At 40.5% G+C, this 23,771-nt stretch overlaps 1 protein-coding gene across 1 annotated transcript in view; it reads right to left on the minus strand.

Moving 5' to 3' along the window:
• Window positions 1-23,771, minus strand: part of ATRX (ATRX chromatin remodeler) — a 783,199-nt gene that overhangs the window by 195,264 nt on the left and 564,164 nt on the right. Inside the window, exons 23-24 of the mRNA XM_053714433.1 lie at window positions 11,212-11,345; window positions 10,786-10,877 (exon numbers count right to left, since the gene is read on the minus strand). Of these exons, the coding sequence (XP_053570408.1) occupies window positions 10,786-10,877; window positions 11,212-11,345 (226 nt within the window). The remainder of the gene's footprint in view (window positions 1-10,785; window positions 10,878-11,211; window positions 11,346-23,771) is intronic.

A 23,771-nucleotide genomic window follows, 5' to 3' on the forward strand; every position in this document is an offset into this window, starting at 1 on the left:
ATTGTTAGTGTATCCAAGTACTCGCTATAATAAAAATTACACGGCTGCAATTCATATTATATATATATATATATATATATATATATATATATACTGCCCTCAGTATAATCCAGCCCTACTACACATGAATAGGTCACTGTAATTACTTTGTCAGTATTTATTCTAGGTGATTACCCTCATTATCATATGAGATAACCTCATCTGCCGTATATTTTGCCCATTATACATTACTGTGTATGGCCGAGTTGTAATTACAGTGACCTATTCATGTGTAGTAGGGCTGGATTATACTGAGGGCAGTATATATATATATATATATATATATATATATATATATATAATATAAAATATGAATTGCAGCCGTGTAATTTTTATTATAGCGAGTACTTGGATACACTAACAATCAGCTATAGTCCGTCATACGATGGAACATGTATGTCAACATATCTGAAAGCTGACTGTCAGATATAAATAATATAGAAAGTAGCAACCATAAAAAGCTCCTGTAATATTGTTTGTGACTCAACGGATTAAATGAAGTTGAGCGATTACAGGGGGTTGATTTTACTAACATGGTCTACTGCACATATCGTGATACGACAGTCTGATCAAGAGTATTGAGTTACTCCACTTATAGATAATATAAGATTCTTCACTGTCTGCGTGAAATTTATGTTCCACTCAGAATAATATATCGGATGAATACTATGCTAAAAGGTGTGCCAAGTGCAGTGTATCCGCCTTATATTACTCGCTGATAATTCAAATACTGCTAAATTTGTCTAGCTATTTAACAGACTGCTATATCCATGGTCCTAGTGATAGCATGTAATGGTCAGTATAAAGTAACGAGTCCTCAGATCTACTCAAACATTCAACTAAACTCCCCCATGTAGTAGGCAGTTAAATTTAATGTGAGTTAATAAATGCCATACCAGCAGACATTACGTTTGGATAACGAAGCATAACTCGTATACCACTTTCCTAATACTATAGGTTTCTTAACCAGTCAATCTCCACCTCTCATAGGGATTGGCAAATAGAGTGGTTTGCGGTGGAGTGATACTGCTCGTATTGATTACTGAAACTTCTGTAATACTGACAATATAATTATAGGCATTGAATAGCTTCACTTGCTTGAGTAATAAACAGTGTTAAATCCCCCAGTGTTTAAATAAAATATTCCACTGAGTGGGATATCGGTAATAATAACTAAGCTCGGCAGGCTATATTGATTACGGTGTATCTGCTTAGGACTGCTTGCTAGTGATTCAACAACTGCTGCATTGTTTCTACTGATCTCTTATAGACATATGTATCGTCTCTGGTTAGCGTATGCATTCTAAACAATATTGCAGTTAAAATAATGAGATCAGTGGTTAATGAAACTGCCGCAATGCTAACAGTGTGATTATAGACATTTAATAGCTCCACTTGCTTAAGTAGTCAACAGTGTTAGACCCCCCCAGTGTTTAAAAAAAAGATTTCAACTAAGGATGATATCGGTAACAATTACTAAGCTCGGCAGGCTATATCGGTTGCAGTGTATCTGCTTGAGACTGCTTGCTAGCGATTCAACAAATGCTGCATTATTTCTACTGATCTCTTATAGACTTGTTAGCGTATACATTCTAAACAGTATCGGTTAGTACCAGAGCCTATCAACGATATAATTACAAGCCCCTTATGTTATTAAAAATTCATTGTTAAACTTGTTGCGATTTAACAAAACCACACAGGACACCCAACCGTCCTGCTATTCCTCCCTTAACATATTTCACCTTTTGGACTTTTTGAAAAAATCAGGTAACCATGTCTCCCAAGGAGACCTCATACTCTATATTTTAAGACCCCAGGCTGCATTTCAACCTCACAGGCTTGCGCCCCACACTGGATGAAGAAAGGAGCATGTTGAACAAGTTATTGGGGAGTCTGCTACCATGTTAGTGACTGTCTTTTGATCTAACAGGATTCTTTGAGACAGATGTTCTTGGAACCCATTCCACTGATGCAGCATCTGCAACTGGAGATGTGACTGCATCTTAGGTAGCAACCATGAGAGACCCAAATTTCATGCACCCAGCAACAAGTGGAAAAGGATTGAGTTGAACATGAACACAGGCCTGTTGCAACTTTAGTCTGCATTGCTGTGTCAGTGACAAATGCACAGTCACTAAATTGATTATAAAATCCAGAAAAGACATACAATTTTGAAGAGTTAAAATAGACAAACTGATCCTCCTGCAAATTGTCTCCTCCTTGAAATTAGAAACTTTCAGGAATTTGTTAATCAAAGTTTGAGATCCAAGATAGGCTAAAAAGTGCCCTCCTTTTTTGGAATTAAAAATGATTAAAAAAAAAAACCTGATTTCTGAAGCTGGAGCAATTACTCCCATTGTTTCCAGTGCCAACATACAAGCCAGGAAGGTCTGGGCCATTTATGAATCTTTAGGAGACAGTAAGAATATTCCTCAAGGAGGTTTTGAAAGCTTATTCTATACCCTGAGATGTTGAATAGACCTCGTCCTGCAGATATAAACATCAGAAAAGGTAATCTTGCATTTTAAATAAATCAGTGCATATATTTTAGGTTAATACATAGGCTGTTCATGTCTGATATTGTTCTCACTAAAAGAAAGGCTGCATCACTGCGGAGGAAAATGTAATCATACATGATTATATTCTGTTCTGAATCTGCTTTGGAATCAGCAACAAGAGACAATGAAAGAAAAAGTGGAAACAGACTGGGGAGCAATGAAAAGTGAAGTGTTGATTAATCATCCATCTTATGTAACAAACTGATTTGGTAAACAGCAGCAAATAATGTTTTAATGATAATAAAGATAGCCTAGGGTTGGGTAATATTAAAATGTTTGCAGGAAATAAGTAAAAGTGCCTATGCAGCAAAGTAGTGAATAAGGCATGGAGCAAGGGGTTGAGAGAAAAATTACCCTTAAAGGACCAGTCAACACTGTAGATTTGCATAACCAACAAATGCAAGATAACAAGACAATGCAATAGCACTTAGTCTGAACTTCAAATGAGTAGTAGATTTTTTTTCTGACAATTTTAAAAGTTATGTCTTTTCTACTCCCCCTGTACCATGTGAGTCATCAGCCAATCACAAATGCATACATGTACCATGTGACAGAAATCAGCCATTCACAAATGCATACACACTTATTCTTGCACTTGCTCAGTAGGAGCTGGTGACTCAAAAAGTTTAAATATAAGACGACTGTGCACATTTTGTTAATGGCAGTAAATTGGAAAGTTGTTTAAAATTGCATGCTCTATCTGAATAATGAAAATTTAATTTTGATTGAGTGTCCCTTTAAAACCTTGTAAATAATGGGACCAGTTTTGGCATGAATTAAAAAAAAACAATGTCCTCTTGTTAGAGATTCTGAATAGAGTTAAAGGATGAAAAAAATAAATAAATTATGTTTACCTGATAATTTTCTTTTTTTCTGGCAGGAAGAGTCCACAGCTGCATTCATTACTTTTGGGAATTCAGAACCTAGCCACCAGGAGGCGGCAAAGACAACCCAGCCAAAGGCTTAAATACCTCCCCCACTTCCCTCGTCCCCCAGTCAAGGAACAGTAGGAGAAATATCAGGGTGAAAAAGGTGCCAGAAGAACACAAATTTACTGCCGCTTCATATGATAAAACGCAGGCGGGGAGCTGTGGACTCTTCCCGTCAGAAGAAAATAAAATTATCAGGTAAGCATAATTTAAGTTTTTCTTCTTAAACGGAAGGAGTCCACAGCTGCATTCATTACTTTTGGGAAAACAATATCCAAGCTATAGAGGACAATGAATGCAAACAAAGGGGGGGTAGAAAAACAATGCGGAAGCCCAGGTAACTGCTCATCAGTTACACAACCTGCAAAGCCGTGCTAGGGACCACTCAAAATCCAAACAATCCACTGAGCATAAAAGCCTCAGAGGAGCCAGCCCTGCAGCTCTTGACTCTCATGAAACTTACCCCCGACCTAAAGGACAAGACTCTCTATCTACCCCTGAGAGGGAGAACAGAGGACCCAATAAGAGATCCAAAGGACCATCCAACAAGGGAAGAAAGAAAACTCAAAAGCAAAACTTAGAGCAAATCCAAGGTTGCTACAGGACCACTGCCTAGGGAGACAAACTCCCTAGAAGGGCAAGGACCAGAAAGAAAAATTCCATACTCAGGAAAAGACAATCACTAGGATGACCAGAGGGCCACGCTCCGATCCAAGACAGCACCACACAACCTATGGTGCTCCAAAAAATCCTTGAGTTCTTCATTGTATCATAGTCAAGACGAAAACCCGTCAGACTAGATAAGCATAGACAGGGTAAAAAGAGCTCTCCATTAGAACAAAGAGCAACCTCTAAACAAGAACTCGCAATGACCAATCTCCAGGCAGCAAAGCTGACCTTAGAACATTGTGGGACCTCATCCCATCGAGAATCGCCGAGAAACATCGGCAACAGCTCCCGTCCAGAAAAAATCCGGACTCCAAGGAGCGTCTCATCCAAGCAGCAGACGCCACCAGTAGAAAGATGGATATCTAGAGCCCCCCCCCCCCCCCCCCCCCCAGGGGAGAACAGACTCAATAAAGGTACACGGTCAATACTTAACAGAGCAGACCGATCCCTGACCTTCACTCTAAGTTAACGGTTCCAGCCCAAAGGCTGGTAAAGACCGAAGACAAAGAGTACCAAAAACTCTGTCCAGAACTCCGGAGAGAAAGTATGGGTCTACAAGGAAGCTAAACCCCTGGAGTAGAGCTCTGACCACTTACTTAAAACTGGCATGCTACCATGAGCCATGACAGGAACTACGTGCTCAGGTTCCTACACGGCTGCCTTCCCTAAAGAAGGAACACTCCCAAAAGGAAGATCGAACTCTAACCCACCGCTTCCTAATACCAGAATCCAGACCCGTGAACCTGAGTACGCAAGGAAGGGAAAAAACCCTCCGAAGCGAGAAAAACAAGGATACAAAGGCTTTCATGGATACTGAGGTACCTCCAATCAAAGAATAACAAACACAAGAAACTCATCCCCCACCATAGGTGAGGAGAAGAAGTAGAGAAAAACGGTAAACACTCTACCTAGAGGCGAAACCTCTCGGTCATTACCCCCAGCTCAGGTGATACGACACCTAAAAGTCTACAAGGAAGCATTAGATGCCCCAGAAGACAAGTAGGGACCCGTCAGAGAGACTTCAAACAAACTTCAGGCAGATATCAATCTCTTATGAAACAAAAAAACACCCCTTTCAAGGGGACACGCGGGAGATCCAAACCCCAAGGTTGAACTGAACCACCCATGCCCAATTCCAGGCAAAAGACATGGTTCTAAGTCAGAGTCCCTGAGAAACAGGATATCAGCACAACAAGGGTGACATGAACCGCAAGTAACAGCAGCTAGCACGCGACCAGTACCTGCCTGGTACAGGAGCACTCCAGAACTGTCCAAAGGTCCAAGAAAAATCGACCCAAAGGTTCGATAATATGAACTAGAAACATAACTATGTTCTTAAAAAATGTGCAACTTCCGAGGAAGTATGTTCCCAAAACGGAAATGATATCAGACACGAACTCTTTAAAAACAAATCAAACACATTCTAACCGGATCAAAAGAAAAGTAAGGCAGCACCCGTGGGTGTACGCGCACAAGGAGCATGGGCACGCCAAAAGGACCAGCCGAACAGAGGCCCCCTTCTCCCAACTCAGAACTGGAACTGATACACAAAAGAAAGAAAAAACCAGACGTCAAGGAGATTGGTTTCAACCCCAAACGTCTAACCCAGCTTGCCGTCCAGCACAGAAGGCCGAGGATCCCTCGGCCCACTAGGACTGGAATCCTCCAGCACTGCCAAAACATGCCTTAGTAGGACATGAAGACATGCTAGCCTAAAACGGAAGGAAAAATTATCTCTCGCTGGATCGATGGACGACCCTGGCCCCGAGGTTGGGGCCCCTGAAGCCTCAGAGGCTATCGCTTCCCCAGAAGGCCGAACTGAATCAGGCGATCTCACGCCCGACGGGCTCTGGTTGACAGAACACGGACAGTACATTAAAAATATTTCACTTGGGAGATATAAATAAGCCAGCACCATAGATATAGCCATGCAGAACCGTGCCGTAACCTCTGGAGGAAACAAGCCTCCTTCCGGAGGAGTAACGGCCATAGGGACACCTGCATGCATAGCAAGAGAAGGTACTGGGACACGCGCCTCACAGGACATGGAATTCTCGGGGGCGGACGGCTCAACGCACTTTAAGTGTCCTGATTCGGGAGAAGAGAGAGTAGAACCGCAATCGGAACATAAACTAATGGGCATGGATAACCCGGGCCGAATCGGAGATATCCGTGTCTAAAAAAAAAATCAGAATCCTCCATAACTGTGAGATTGCAAAAATGGTCAAGCACTAAATGGCACCTTACACCACCAATTTTGGCTGGGGCACTCACGACCTCCTGTGAACCAGACAACTAACGAGCAGACTCTCTCCGTCATAACTCCAAGGTGCACCGTGCAAGTCACAAAAAGGGCACGCAAATCTTAAAAGACTGCGCTAACTGATTTTTATAAGGCCATTATGTTCCGAATAGCCATGAGCCCAAGTATCACTACACATTAGCAGACAGAATCACATAAACATGAATAAAGTCCTCCCTGTTAAATAACCCCCCTCAGAGGATATTAACCCTTGATTCCTTAAGATAAAGGAGTCCCACTGGGACCCTGACTTCTTTAGTTAACATCACATTCACATATCGAAATAAAATAAAAATATCTTACCTGAAACTGCGCCGTGGAACAGGAACACGGCCCTTCAAGTGTGACAGATAGTAGCCTCGCTTCTGACATGGACTTGAGTGAATAAAAGCAGGCAGCGAAACTCGTCAACGCTGATTGCCAAGGAGCTGTTAATCTGAGTCAGGATGGTTTCGCAGAAAGACTCTCCCTGCATCTCTAGACTCTAACCTTCATCCATGCTCTCACTGAGAGGCTGACAGGATTACTTAAAACTCCAGTCCCATAGCGAAGAGTACTACCCTCCATAAGAGACTAACTCAATCTTCTGAAACTTCTCTGCCAACCTCCTGTGATGGAAGGTAAACAATGACTGGGGGATGAGAGAAGTGAGGAAGGTATTTAAGCCTTTGGCTGGGGTGTCTTTGCAGCTGTGGAATCTTCTCGTTAAAGAAGAAAATAATTATATACCTTATGTCTATTTCAATGGTATGCCCTCAACTTTTCACTGGTTCAAAACCTCTCTATAGATATATAGTCTAATAAAAATCCTACTAAAAAAAAGGTAACATATATATAAAAAAAAAATTAAAGTGATTAATCTGGGTATAGCATATTGTTAGGATATATATAGGATATATGATTGTAAAAATCAAAATATATATATTTTTTTTAATTTTAAAAGCTTTATTAAGCAAAACACAGTACAAAGAGAATGCAAATAAATCAATCAGCATAGGAACAAACTTTCAACAATTCTCAAATGTAAAGTACAAGGTTATTCACTATATATAACTAGCACGTGATTTTGACATAGGATCAATTGCCATCTTGTAGGTTACTCTCACACCTACACCTGTGCCAGAGGAAGATATCTAAAAGAATAGAGTGTCATGCCTTGCATTTTCACCTATAACGGAATCTAGTTTCATAAAGTTAGCTGGGAGATGTCACAGCAATCTTTAGCAATGTATATTCCTAATGTCTCAATCTACTGATAGGTCATAATTAGGGATGCACCGAAATTTCGGCCGCAGAAAGTTTCGGCCGAAAATGGCATTTTTGGCTATTTCGTTTTTAGGTTTTTTTGCCTGTTATTTTCGGTGAAATTATTGTGTAGCATGCTTCAAATTTGATGCTAGCCTAGAGCTGCTGTAAGTTTATTACTTGACTTACTGTTCTGCATATAATGAGTTTTCGAGGACTATACTTTATTTGGATAATTGGTAAAAAAAAAAAAACCCTGTTAAATATGATTCTGTTACATAGAACTAAATGAAGAATAGTACAGTATATTGATAATTATAATTATTTTAAGTAGGGATGCACCAAAATTTTGGTCGCAGAAACATTTTGGCCGAAAATGGCATTTTTTGTGTGTTTTTTTTTTTTCTTGGTAAAATTATTGTGAAGCATATTATTGTTTTAAGATATTTTTGTCCAATTTTAGTGTGTTACTTTCAATAAAAGTGTGGGCTTTTTTTATTGGCTCTAATTATTCCAAAAAAAAAATAAAAAAAAAAAAATTGAAAATAATTTGAGAAAATACATTTTCGGTATCAGTTTCGGTTTTCGGCCAAGTGCATCCCGGATTTTCGGATTCAGTTTTGGTCCAGAATTTCCATTTCGGTGCATCACTAGTCATAATGTAAGAGCAAATGGTCCCTAACAAATTTTATGGATAGAAAACATCAGAAAAGTTTATAGCAAAAATTCAAAGAGGACAAGCATAAAGATATAGAAGAAAGAAAAGGGGGGAAAGAAAGGGAAAGAAAGAAGAGGTAAAGAGGAGAAAAAAAAAAAAGGGAAAGGAAAGGGGGGTAAGGAGATAAGGGATCAGCCGAAGGAACTGAAGGACAATAGTGAATGTTTGGACGTCTAAGGAGGTTTAAGGAACCACCTACTCCAGATCGTCCAATACTTGTCAATACGTTCAGTCATATTATAAAAGCCTCTCTCCATAGAGGCTAGATAGTCTATAAGTTGAGTAGTCTGAGCTAGAGTTGGGGCTTCAAGTTTTACCATGACCTAGCAATGCAAACCTTAGTTGCGATAAGGATTGCGGCTCCTAGCATTTGTTAGGGTTTCTGCAGGTCCTTAAGACCAATATGTCGAAGGGCTAAGACTGGGGACCTAGGAAGTGCCATACCCAAATCAGAAAGCAATGAGAAAGTCTCTCTCCACAGAGGAGCGATTTTTGGGCAAGACCACCAGATATGTATATCAGTACCCTGTTGGCCACATTCCCTCCAGCAATGCGGAGAGGCTGAAGGATATATCTTAGAAAACTTGAGAGGGGTTAGATACCACTTTAAGAGAACCTTAAAATAGGTCTCTAGGTATGTTATGCAATGTATGGCTGATTTAGTAATCATTGTCGCATGCTCCACTTCTGCAGGTGTGATCACGTCCCCAAGCCTTTATCTGCCATGGGATTACTTCGCTGTAATCACTGAGAAGAAGTAGATGATGGTTTTAAAGGTTTGGTCCCTGATTGCCATCTTTTTTCCCAATTAGTACTTTCTCTCGGATTCGTTATTGGGGAATCCCCAAGCCTGACAGTATTCCAGCAATCTGTAGCGTTCGAACATTAGCCACCTCGGAGCTTCACTCACCTGCTTGAATATTTGTTTAGATGTTAGTAGCCTCTTTTGTCGATAGAGGTCCCCAACACAAAGTTCCATGATTACCAGTCCTGTTTATGAATATCTGGAAGACCCATCATCAGTCCCTGAAGGCTATGAATAGGTGAGGGATGTGGGGCCAATCCTTTATGATGTCTGAGTCTATGCCAAGTAAGGCAATTGTTGAGAATTATTTTATTCGTGAGCGCGATGTCTGGGAGCCTATGCTTGGGAATCCATATCAGGTCTTTTAAATGGAAGTTTTTAGGAATAATCGATGTCTCGAGCAGAAACCACACCGGTTTCTCTTTCTCGTTGCTCCAGGCTGCAAAATGAGTCAACCTGGCTGCGTCGTGATATAAGTATATATTGGGAAAAGCTATACCTCCTTTGTTTATCGGTAGTTGGAGAATGCGATTCGCCACTCTCGGGATCTTCCCTCTCCAAACATAGTTGATAAATAAAGAATGAATCTGAGAGGGATAGGTTTTTGGAATTGTGTAGGGTATGCACCGGAATAGATACAAATTTTTTTGAAGGATGGCCATTTTAAGGGTAGAGATGCGTCCCATCCAGGAGATTTCTCTATAATCCCACCTCTGCAAAAGCTTTTTGATTTCAGCAATCAGTGGCTCAAAATTGTGTTTAATAACCTTATTTATGTCAGGGCCAAGAAGTACACCTAGGTGTTTTATAAGGTCTGTGTGCCAGGTGAAAGAGAAGCGAGCCTTAAGAGTGGCAAGAAACTCAGGATCAAGGTCAATTGCTAGGGCTTCAGTTTTAAGAATGTTTACTTTATAAAGACTTATAGTCCCAAAGAATTCTAAGGTCCTAAAAGCTTCTGGTATTGAAGAGCTTGGGTTAGTTAGTAAAATGGTTAGGTCATCAGCAAAAAGGGCGATCTTCTCAGATCGCTCACCTATCTTGACTCCTTCTATACCTTGAGAATGTCTGATCTCTTGGGCTAGAGGTTCCATAGCCATAGCAAAAATCAGAGGTGAAAGAGGGCAACCCTGACGGGTGCCATTTGCAATGGAGAAGGCTTTAGATCTAAAACCTACTCCTCTGACAGTTGCGAAAGGCGCAGAATACAGCGCCTGGACCATTCTAATGAATTGTGGGGGGAAAAACATGCAAAATAATTTACTTCATAATATAATATTTTGACACGAGACTGCAAAACCTACAATAACCATTTGTACTTTATTTTTGAATGAGCAAATCCTTGTGATTTTTCCTATTTTATTGTTAAGTGACTTTCTGGCATAAGAAGATAAACACACTAATCATTTGTGGGTACAAAATTTCCCCGATTTTACAGTGCATTAATATATAAGGTGGGAAACTTTATATCTTTCTTGAAAACCCTAAAGTGGTGTAAAGCATTTTTAAAACAAATTGCTTACTTGGATGACTCTTCTTCTGAAGTAAGACTCATTGAAGATTCATCTGAATCAGATGCTATGAATTCATCCATGCTGTCTTCATCAAAATATCCCTAAAAATAAATAAATAAATAAATAAAAGTAGTTACAGACGTCACATCAATTATTCCATTGCAGCAGGCCCTTTTTAAAACTGAAACCTCTTCTACACATCTGTTAAGTCACTTGGAAAATGTCTGGTTTACATAATTTCAAACAAAGCTTTAATAATGGGCACATATCAAATATGAAGGAACATGATCAGAGATGAAAGAAAAGCAGACCAATGTCTAGCACCAAGTATTTAAAAAAAGCTCCATTATTTCACTGAAATTCTGCCCGAACATTTGGCATATGTTATTGGGGAAAAATTTAAGAAAAATATATATAACATGATATCTGCCTTACCTTATTTTCTTTACTAATATAGTCCAGCTGCAAACACCAAGGGTGAGTCCAGATCCTACTTAAGACCTGAAAGTCTTGGAAAAGCTTTGTTCCAGACTTGCCTCTTCCTCCTCCTTCGGCACTTTGGCCAACACCTGTTAAAAGGTTAAATATATTAAATAATTAAAATAGATTTATATTCCATGTTCTGGCTGGCATTGGCAAAATAGTAAAAGTGAATTATGTATACTATATATGTAAAGTAATAAAATACAGATAACATATCACATACCTTACAAACATCTTTTAAACTTAAAACTAACCACTAAAATGCATTTTGAAAAGTCTTGTACAAATTGGTAATGCATGTTCCCTTATTTACAGAAACAGAAATATTTTGGAAGCAGATAGTTTTGGTCATAAAATGTAATGTAAAAGGCATCTCATATTGTTTTGGTGATCAAGGTTACAAAAATAAAAAATTATGTAAGAACCTGATAAATTAATTTATTTCATGGTGGCGAGAGTCCACAAGCTTGTTACTGATGGGATATACATTCCTACCAGGAGGAGGCAAAATTTCCCAAACCTCAAAAGCCAATAAATACCCCGCCCACCTCACTCATATCTCAGTTTAACGTATAGCCAAGAGGTGAGGTGGTTAAGGAGTAAAAGCATAAAAAAAGGAGCAGCAGGAAAAAAGATGTGCTTTATATAAAAAAGAAAAATAACACAAAAAAAAAAATGAAAATTGAGTGGGCCTCGTGGACTCTCTTTCATATAGGTGGCGAGAGTCCACAAACTTGTAACTGATGGGATATAAAATACCCAAGATGTGGAAGTGCACGAGTAACAAATAAAGGGAGGGATACAAATAAAAAAACAGCTATTTCACAGAGAAATTAAATCCAAAAGAAATAGAGCCTTTTTTAAATTAAAAAAAGACCTAAATCATAGGCAATAGAATCCAACTGAGACAGCTGCCTGAAGAACCTTTCTACCAAAGACTGCTTCAGAAGAAGCAAATACATCAAAATGATAGAATTTAGTAAAGGTATGCAAGAAAGATCAAGTGGCCACTTTGTAAATTTGATCAACTGAAGCTTCATTCTTGAAAGCCCAAGATGTGGCCTCCAAAAAAGCTTTGTCAATTAAAAGTTTTAACCAAGATGCTAATGAAATAGCAGAGGCTTTCTGACCTTTACTAGAACCAGAAAAAAGAACAGACAGACTAGAAATCTGTCTGAAATAGCATCTACATAATATTTCAAAGCTTACTACATCTATCAAGAGTAGATTTAGGAATAGGACACAAAGAAGGAACAATAATTTCCCTATTAATGTTAGAATTCATAACTTTAGGTAAACATTTGAAAGAAGTCCGCAAAACTGCTTTAATCTTGATGGAAAATCAGATAAGGAGACTCACATGAGAGAGCAGACAATTCAGAAACTCTTCTAGCAGAAGAGATGGCCAAAAGAGATGGCCAAAAGAAACAACACTTTCCAAGAAAGTAGTTTAATGTCCAAAGAATGCATAGGCTCAAAAGGAGGAGCCTGAAGAATCTTTAATACCAGATTTAGACTCCGAGGAGAAAACAAAATTTATGCTTACCTGATAAATTTCTTTCCGGATATATAGAGTCCACAACGTCATTCCAATTATTAGTGGGAATATCACTCCTGGCCAGCAGGAGGCGGCAAAGAACACCACAGCAAAGCCTATAAGTGTCACTCCCCTACCCATAATCCCCAGTCATTCAACCGAAGGGAAATAGAAAAAGGAATAACACAAAGGTGTAGAGGTGCCTGAGGTTCAGTCAAAAATAACTGTCTTAATTAAGGGTGGGGTCTCCATATTCGGAAAGAAAGAAATTTATCAGGTAAGCATAAATTTAGTTTTCTTTCCTAAGATATGGAGAGTCCACAACCTCATTCCAATTACTAGTGGGAACTAATACCCAAGCTATAGGACATGGAATGAATAGGGAGGGAGAACAAGACAGGCAGACCAAGACAGGCAGACCTAAACAGGCACCACCGCTTGAAGAACCTTTCTCCCAAAAGAGGACTCAGCCAAAGCAAAAGTATAAAATTTGGAAAAAGTATGCAGAGGACACCAGGTTGCAGCCTTGCAAATCTGTTCCACAGAAGCTTCATGTTTAAAAGCCCAAGAAAAGGAGCCCTAGTGGAATAAGTTGTAATTCTCTCAGGAGACTGCTGACCAACAGTCTCATAAGCAAAAAGAATTATACTTCTTAACCAGAGGAAAAGAGAAGTAGCAGTAGCCTTCTGACCCTTGCGCTTTCCAGAGAAACAAACAGGGCACAAGACTGGTGAAAATAATTTGTGGCCTGAAGGTAGAATTTTAGAGCACGCACCACATCCAAGTTGTGCAACAGACGTTCCTTATGAGGAGCAGGAGGATTAGGACAGACAGAAGGAACAACAATTTCCTGATTAATATTTCTATCCGAAACCACTTTCGAAAGAAAACCCAATTTAGTTCGAAGAACTGCCTTATCTGCATGAAAGATAAAATAAAGCGAATCACACTGCAAAGCCGAGAGTTTCAAAACTCTCCGAGTAGAAGAGATAGCAATTAGAAACAAAACCTTCCAAGATAACAATAATATCTATAGAATGCATAGGCTCAAAAAGAGCCTGCTGCAAAACTTTAAAGGGTTAGAAATTGTTCCCATTTGACGCTAATTAAACTATTTTATTATAATGACTATTATAAATGCAATTAAATTAAACCGTTTTTAAGACAAAATTAAGCTTTTACATACCTTATTTTTTAGCAATAAACTATCATGAAATGAGCAGTAATGACCGCCCATAAAATGAGGCATGGCTTATGTAAATCCATCCAATGGTGAAGCGGCTGGATCCCTTCATTTCAATATTGCCTTCAGTAAACATTGCATGCGCAGTCTCAATGTTAATGTACAGCTGTTCACAGCCTATTCATCTGTATTGGAGGGGCAGCTTGAGCTTCACACAGGCAAATGAGAGGAGACAGGGAATACCCTTTGCTGAGACTAGCTGTGCAAGACTTTGCTGCTGCTTTTGTCCCAGTTCAGCCCTGCACTAACGAGAGCAGCGTTTATACTAGAATTCTTCCATGCCTGTGATTTAGTGCATCTTTGCTTCAAGTTCAGACTTTGAATACAGCAGCGGTGTGAAAGCTCTGTTTATTAAAACTGTCCGGCTTATCTCCCCCCTCTCCCTTGCTGTGTTTGATTGATTAGAGAGGGCTCCAATTCCACATGAAAGCAAACACAGCAAGAGGGAGGGGGAGATGAGTCCGACAGTGTAAATAAACAGAGCGCTCATACTCACGCTGTAAATATCAGAAGCACAGATGCACTTCATCACAAACAGGGAAGAATCGCAACATACACACTGTTGATGCCGGACGGTTTCTGAGATACTGTAATACAAATCTGTCAGGTGGCTAGAGATGCCGCTCTAGTAACTTGTGTTCCTGTCTCCTCTCAGTAGACTGCTGAAAGCGGTGCTGGAGACAGGGGGGCGAGTCTGCGCATGTGTTATCAATGTAAATAGTTTAATTGCGCATGCGGTCCGCCATGATGTTTCTACCTAGGTAGAACATCGTAACATGCTGCATAATAATAAGTAGAAAATGGGTTTGGCGCAAAATTAATGTTTCAATTAAAATTTCAAGAAATGGAAAGAAAACCGTACAAAGGTCCCAATTACAAAAGGCTTTATTATAAAAACAGAATTTATGCTTACCTGATAAATTACTTTCTCCAACGGTGTGTCCGGTCCACGGCGTCATCCTTACTTGTGGGAATATCTCTTCCCCAACAGGAAATGGCAAAGAGTCCCAGCAAAGCTGGCCATATAGTCCCTCGTAGGCTCCGCCCACCCCAGTCATTCGACCGATGGACAGGAGGAAAAACATAGGAGAAACCATATGGTACCGTGGTGACTGTAGTTAGAGAAAATAATTCATCAGACCTGATTAAAAAACCAGGGCGGGCCGTGGACCGGACACACCGTTGGAGAAAGTAATTTATCAGGTAAGCATAAATTCTGTTTTCTCCAACATTGGTGTGTCCGGTCCACGGCGTCATCCTTACTTGTGGGAACCAATACCAAAGCTTTAGGACACGGATGAAGGGAGGGAGCAAATCAGGTTACCTAAACGGAAGGCACCACGGCTTGCAAAACCTTTCTCCCAAAAATAGCCTCCGAAGAAGCAAAAGTATCAAATTTGTAAAATTTGGCAAAAGTGTGCAGTGAAGACCAAGTCGCTGCCTTACATATCTGATCAACAGAAGCCTCGTTCTTGAAGGCCCATGTGGAAGCCACAGCCCTAGTGGAGTGAGCTGTGATTCTTTCAGGAGGCTGCCGTCCGGCAGTCTCGTAAGCCAATCGGATGATGCTTTTAAGCCAAAAGGAAAGAGAGGTAGAAGTCGCCTTTTGACCTCTCCTTTTACCAGAATAGACGACAAACAGAGAAGATGTTTGTCTGAAATCTTTTGTAGCTTCTAAATAGAATTTTAGAGAACGGACTACGTCCAAATTGTGTAACAAACGTTCCTTCTTTGAAACTGGATTCGGACACAAAGAAGGTACAACTATCTCCTGGTTAATATTTTTGTTAGAAACAACCTTTGGAAGAAAACCAGGCTTAGTACGCAAAACCACTTTATCTGCATGCTCTTAACCATCTCCGTGGAGATGTTGCCTGTGCAACGGCAAAGAGAATGACTGGGGTGGGCGGAGCCTAGGAGGGACTATATGGCCAGCTTTGTTGGGACTCTTTGCCATTTACCGTTGGGGAAGAGATATTCCACAAGTAAGGATGACGCCGTGGACCGGACACACCAATGTTGGAGAAAAGAAGTTTTGAATGAGTTGAAAATATTTTTTGGGTTTACTATCCCTTTAAGAACAAGGTTAAGGCTCCAAGGAGGAGCAACAGGTTTAAACACAGGCCTGATTCTGACCAGGGCCTGACAAAAAGATCTGCTAGACGTTTATGTAAAAGAATAGATAAAGCAGAAATCTGACCTTTCAGAGAACTGACTGACAACCCTTTCTCCAGAACGTCCTGGAGAAAGGACAGAATCCTAGGAATCCTGACCCTACTCCAAGAATAGCCTTTGGATTCACACAAATAAAGGTATTTACGCCATACCTTATGGTATGGGAGCCTGTAGCATGGTCTCAATGACTGACTCAGAAAACCCACACTTAGCCAGAACTAAGCGTTCAATCTCCAAGCAGTCAGCTTCAGAGAAACGAGATTTGGATGGAGGAATGGACCCTGAGTTAGAAGGAGATGACATCTTCACTAGGTCTGTATACCAGATCCTGCGAGGCCATGCAGGAGCTATAAGAATTACCGAAGCTCTCTCCTGTTTGATACGAGCAATGACTCGTGGAAGGAGCGCAAACGGAGAAAACAGATATGCTAGACCAAAATCCTAAGGAACCGCCAGAGCATCTATCAGAGGCGCCTTAGGATCTCTTGACTTTAAACCATACCTTGAAAGCTTGGCGTTCTGCCGGGACACCATCAGATCCAACTCCGGAACCCCCAACTTGAGGGTTAACCTGGCGAATGGAGAGGAGAGCCCCCCCCCCCCCATGTGGATGGCAGATAGACAACAATTGTGAGCTTCCGCCCACTGAATAATCGGTGCCACCATCATCATAGCTAAGGAACTCCGAGTTCCTCCCTGGTGGTTGATGTAAGCCACTGAGGCGACGTTGTCCGATTGGAACCTGATAAACTGGGCTAAAGAAAATTGAGGCCAAGCCATCGCTCTCAACTCCAAGATGTTTATGGGGAGAGCAGACTCCTTGCGAGTCCATAGTCCCTGCGCCTTTAACAAGTCTCAGACTGCTCCCCAGCCTAGCAGGCTGGCATCCGTGGTCACAATCACCCAGGAAGGTCTCTGGAAGCATGTGCCCTGAGACAGATGGTCCTGAGAGGCCACCACGGGAGAGAGTCTCTTGTTGGCTGGTCTAGATCTATCCTCAGACAGATCCGAATGGTCTCGATTCCATTGTCTGAGCATGCATAATTGCAGATCTCTCAAATGGAATCGAGCAAAGAAAATGATGTCCATGGAAGCGACCCTTCATGCTGACTTAGACTCAGCAGAGGGTTTCTTTGATTGCTTCCCCTTGTTCAAAGACTGATTGGGCTTCAAAGAGGACTTGGGCTGTTCCTGCTTGGAAGACTTTTGACCTTTGAAGTTACGAAAGGAACGAAAAATACTTTGACGCCCCTTAGGTCTGTAATTATCTTGTGGTAGAAAATACCTTTTTTTCCACCCGTAATATCATAAATTATTTCTGCCAGACCAGGTTCAAACAAGGTTTTACCCTTGTAAGGAAGCGCCAGAAGCTTGGACTTTGAGGTAACATCAGCTGACCAAGATTTTAGCCACAAAGCCCTGTGGGTTAAGACAGTGAAGCCAGACATCTTGGCTCCAAGTCTTATAATTTGCATGTTAGCATCAGAAAAAAAGGAATTGGGTAGTTTGAGAGCCTTAATCCTATCTTGGATCTCCTCTAACGGAGTCTCTACTAAAATTGATTCAGACAAGCCATCGCACCAATAAGATGCAGTACTTGCTACTGAGGCAATACAGACTACAGGTTGTCATTGAAGACCCTGATGAACATATTTTTCAAATAAGCCTCCAGCTTCTTGTCAATGGGATTCTTAAAGAAGCAGCTATCCTCTATAAGGATCGTAGTTCTCTTAGCCAGAGTAGAAAGAGCCCCTTCTACTTTAGGCACCGTGTGTCAAGAATCTTTAATGTCAGCAATAGGAAACATCTTTTTTAAAAACGGGAGATGGGAAGAAAGGTATCCCTGGCTTCTCCCATTCATGTGAAATAATCTCCGTCACAAGGTCTGGAACAGGAAACACTTCCAGAGGAAGGAACATCATAGTATTTGTTAAGTTTACTAGATTTTTTAGGGTTGATGACAGAAGAGTCAGAGTTGTCCAAAGAAGCCAATACCTCCTTTAACAGTACTTGAAGGTGTTCAAGCTTAAATCTGAAGTTTACTTCTTCAGTATCAGATGAGTGAATTATACTGTTCGAATCTGAGATTTCACCCTCAGAGGCTACCGACGTATACTCCTCATCAGACTTATGAGAAAGGACAACCTGCATAGCAGTAGGTGGAACAGAAACCTTACTATCTGAATGTCTAAATTTCCTCTTGCATTTTCCCAGTATAGGAAAAGCAGATAATGCCACAGATACCGCAGAAGATACCTGTGCAGCAAAATCTGCAGGCAAATAAACTCCTCCAGGAGGCTAAGAGGAACTGCAGGGCAGTGTATGAGACGCCATGTAGGCTTGGGATGTTTGAGGAGAAAGCCGAGGCATTGCCTGAACATCATCATCCTGAGAGACATTGGGCTCAGAAACAAAACATTTTTCTTTACATTTTAAAGTCCTTTTTAAGCATGAGGAACAAAATTGCATAGGTAACACAATTTGGGCCTCAAGACACAATAGACATTTCTCCATAGAAACAGACTCCTGCTCCATGATCAAACTACCAGAATTCCCACAGAAATGACACAAAAAAATAAAACTCTTTAAAAATTGTACTGTCACTTTAAATGTATACAGAGCGAAATTCAATGACACCGCTCCGCTCCGTGAATATCCGGCAGCAGAGAGAAGTCACATGACCGTCAGAGAGGGGAAACTATGAAGCAAGTAAAAGGCGCGCGTTTCCCTCTGCCTACAACACCGGAGCTTAATTTACACAAACGCTCAAGAAGTCTGTCAGTAAGCCTGTTCTAGCTAAGCAAGCAAAGAAAACCAACTGACAAATTTTAAGTTTATACATAAATCCCTGTATAAAACATAAGCCACACACATACTAAAAGTATTTCAACAAAATTAGCCCAAAGAGAAAAAACGTCCCAAATAAAAGGAAGATAACCCCATGGCCCCAATTTATCAAAGGTCTTGCGAACCTGTTCCGACACTGCGGATCAGGTCCGCAAGACCTCGCTAAATGCGGAGAGCAATACGCTCTCCGCATTTAACATTGCACCAGCAGCTAACAAGAGCTGCTGGTGCAACGCCGCCCCATGCTGACTCGGGGCCAATCGGCCACCAGCAGGGAGGTGTCAATCAACCCGATCGTATTCGTTCGGGTTCATTTCCGGCGATTCCTGTCCGCTTGCTCAGAGCAGGCGGACAGGGTTATGGAGCAACGGTCTTTAGACCGCTGCTTCATAAGTTGTGTTTCTGGCGAGTCTGAAGACTCGCCAGAAACACGGCCCTTCAAGCTCCGTACGGAGCTTGATAAATGGGCCTGTTAGTCTCAACATACATAATTGTTCCTGCCCATTGCCAAAGAAAATCCTGTATAAAGGATTTTAAAAATGTCCCCATCTACTGCATAGGACATACTTCTAAAGTGCAAGTCTCCAAGACCTAGAAGACAAATGCACTTACCTGCAGTATAGCTGTCCAGCAGGAAGACAGCTCACAAGGCGTGAAAGGACACATACTCCTTACAGAGACCTGTAGAAAAAGAAAGAATAGAGTAACTAATTCTGGCTTTCTGTACCATGGCAGCAATGTGTTAGGAAACAAGCAAGGGCTAGTTCACAACTTCCTAACTTCTTAAAAGCCACAACTACTCTACTGAAGAGATTGACGTAAACTCGGCTAAACCCAAATCCTTACTTGCAGGGAAAAATATCAGAAAAAGGAATTAATTTCTTCAGACACCAAACTTCACCTCCTCCATTGACAGATGCAAAGAGAATGACTGGGGATTGTGGGTAGGGGAGTAAATCTTTGCCGCCTCCTGCTGGCCAGGAGTGATATTCCCACTAGTAATTAGAATGACTTTGTGGACTCAGCCAGGAGTGATGTTCCCACTAGTATTTGGAATGACGTTGTGGACTCTCCATATCTTAGGAACGAAAGAGATTTAATGACAGGTTTAACACAAATTAAAGCCTGAACAAAACAGTGGATATCAGGAACGTTAGCAATCTTTCTGTGAAATAAAACCGAAAAAGCAGAGACATTTGGACAAGGTCCACATACCATATCCTGTGAGGCTACGCTGGGACCATCAGAAAGACATAAGATTCTTCCATTATGATCTTTGAGATCACCCTTGGTATCAAAACCAGAGGAGGAAAAATGTAAGCAGGTTAGTAAGATCAGGGTACTGCTAAAGCATCTAACATTTCCACCTGAGAATCCCTGGACCTTGAGAGGTACCTGGGAAGTTTCTTGTTCAGACGAGAGGCCATCAGATCTAATTCTGAAGGGCCCCACATCTGTACAACTTGATAGAACACATCTGGATGGAGACCACTCCCCCAGATGTAGAGATTGAAGGCTGAGATAATCCGCTTCCCAGTTCTCTACATCTGGGATATGAATCGCAGTGATTAGACAAGAATTGGATTCCGCCCAAGAAAGTATTCAAGATACTTGTTTCATAGCTAGGGGACTGTGAGTCCCCCTTTGATGATTGACATATGACACTGTTGTGATATTGTCTGTCTGAAAACAAATGTAAGGCACTCTTCAATAGAGAGCAAGCCTGAAGAGAGAACGGAGTTGCAGAATATTAATTGGTAACCTCGACTCTCAAGGATTCCAAACTCTTTGCGCTGTCAGAGAACCTCAGACAGCTCCCCAACCTGTATGACTGTCATGTCATGTTACAACAATTTACTATCATGTAACAAAAGGTTATAAATCTTAGTATATTTATACTGGGGAATTGGATCACTATTACTGTAAGTAGTGTGGAAATGAGGTGTTAAGCGTAATACAATAAGTTGTGTATGTGACAGTCAAGATAACAGCTATTAACTAATAGCAGAAGATATCCTTACTGTCTTAATTTAGCCAAAGACAAAAATTGTCTAATCACAGGGAAATAAGACAGGTAAACGAAATATACTTACCTGAAGACACTCATCTACATATAGCAGACAGCCAAACCAGTATTGAAACATATCAGCAGAGGTAATGGTAGAGGAGTATAATGTCGATCTGTAAAGGGAGGTGGCAGATGAATCCCCACGACCGAATTTACAGAGCCCCTAAGAATAGATTTCCCATAGGTGAAAACATGGCTTCATTAGGCAAATACTCCCTTCACATCCCTCAGACAAACACTGTACTTTGAGAGGAACTGGGCTTCAAAATGCTTAGAAGCGCATTTCCTAGAAGAAATCAAGCACAACTTGCTTCACCATCCTCCAACAAAGGCAAAGTTTGTAAAACTGAAGTATGAGTGAGGTGGTAGGTGTATTAATAGGCATTTTGAGGTTTGGGAAACTTTGCCCCCTCTAGGTAGGAATGTATAGCCCATACGTCACTAGCTCATGGACTCTTGCCACTTACATGAAAGAAAGGTAATTAGATAAGTAAGTAGGACAGACTGATCCTTGGCTTAATCTGAATTACTTAACTATAGAAAGATATCTCAGGCTAGAGGCAACAATAGTAGTTTTGTGTGAGATTCTGTTAAATGAAAATATTGAGCTAGTACCAAGATATCTTCCAAATAAGGAAAGACCGCAATACCCTGCTCTCTGATTACAGATAGAAGGGCACCGAGAACCTTTGAGAATATTCTCAGAGATGTTGCTATGCCAAATGGAAGAGTGATAAATTGTTAATGTTTGTCTTGAAAGGAGAATGTCAATAATTGATAATGATCTGGGTGGATTGGGATGTGAAGGTATCCTGTAAGTCTATTGTGGACATAAAATGACCTTGTTGAACAAAAGGCAGAATAATCCTTATAGTCACCATCTTGAAAGTTGAGACTCTTACAAAATCGACAACGCTTTCAGATACAAAATTGGTCTGAAAGAATTTTCCTTCTTTAGGGACAATGAAAAGAATAGAATAAAAATCCAACCCCTGTTCCTGTAGAGGAACTGGGACAATTACCCCCAAGCGTTCTAGATCTGAAACATTTCAGAAATGCTTGGGCATTTATTGGGTGTTTTGGGACATGGGTGAGAAAGAATTTTCCAATGGGAGGTCTTATTCTGAATCCAATTCGATAGCCTTGAGAAATAATATTCTGACTCCATTGATTTTGGACAGAGTCTGCCCAAGATTCTTGAAACCGTTTTAGTTTGCACCTTAATGCTGGCTTAGTGGTCGGATTCAGTTTCTTATATTATATCCAATTTAGAAGAAAGGTAATAAGGGTAAGTGAACCTTATAAAAAGATAGTGAATTCAGCACTCTCTACACATAAAGAGCAACAGCAAAAATTATTATGCCAATTTTAATAAAAAATATATAAGGAGTAATGAGTGGGAGGACCTGAAACAAGCAAGAGACAAGAACTTGAAAAACAAACATATGTTCAAAGCACTATAAATTTATTAAAGAACAATGTCATAAATGAAAACAGAAAAAGTGAAACAAACAAAAAAAATCATCAATTGATATACTATAAAGTTCAATTAATTGAGATGTCTCATGGGAATTATAGCAAGAGTATCAATATGAATAGGCTAGTATGGTATAGCTTCGTTATAGAGAAATTACAACTCCTCAGTCAGAGGACAGCCCCAAATAGTATTAAAGGGAACTGCTGTCATGAACAAAAGCATGGAGGATCTATGAATTTAACTAAAAATGCTGAAGCTCATGATGTGAAATAAAATAGCCAATGATAACAGCTATATATACACGCAGACACACAAATAAGTGATGGAAAATATTGCAGCAATCCGATATACCTAAAGCCAGACACAACACCACAATCAGAGGACAGTCCCAAAGTGTAAAGGGATAACACTGTCTTGATATATAATAAGGATCTATGCGTGTGGCAAAGCGGTATAGCGTAGTTAGTAACGAAGTGAATTGTCAAAACATAAATCACAAATACAGGGAGTGCAGAATTATTAGGCAAATGAGTATTTTGACCACATCATCCTCTTTATGCATGTTGTCTTACTCCAAGCTGTATAGGCTCGAAAGCCTACTACCAATTAAGCATATTAGGTGATGTGCATCTCTGTAATGAGAAGGGGTGTGGTCTAATGACATCAACACCCTATATCAGGTGTGCATAATTATTAGGCAACTTCCTTTCCTTTGGCAAAATGGGTCAAAAGAAGGACTTGACAAAAGTCAAAAATAGTGAGATATCTTGCAGAGGGATGCAGCACTCTTAAAATTGCAAATCTTCTGAAGCGTGATCATCGAACAATCAAGCGTTTCATTCAAAATAGTCAACAGGGTCGCAAGAAGCGTGTGGAAAAACCAAGGCGCAAAATAACTGCCCATGAACTGAGAAAAGTCAAGCGTGCAGCTGCCAAGATGCCACTTGCCACCAGTTTGGCCATATTTCAGAGCTGCAACATCACTGGAGTGCCCAAAAGCACAAGGTGTGCAATACTCAGAGACATGGCCAAGGTAAGAAAGGCTGAAAGACGACCACCACTGAACAAGACACACAAGCTGAAACGTCAAGACTGGGCCAAGAAATATCTCAAGACTGATTTTTCTAAGGTTTTATGGACTGATGAAATGAGAGTGAGTCTTGAT

This window comes from Bombina bombina, chromosome 1 (genome assembly GCF_027579735.1).
Source record: "Bombina bombina isolate aBomBom1 chromosome 1, aBomBom1.pri, whole genome shotgun sequence".
NCBI classification, from domain to species: Eukaryota; Metazoa; Chordata; class Amphibia; order Anura; family Bombinatoridae; genus Bombina; species Bombina bombina.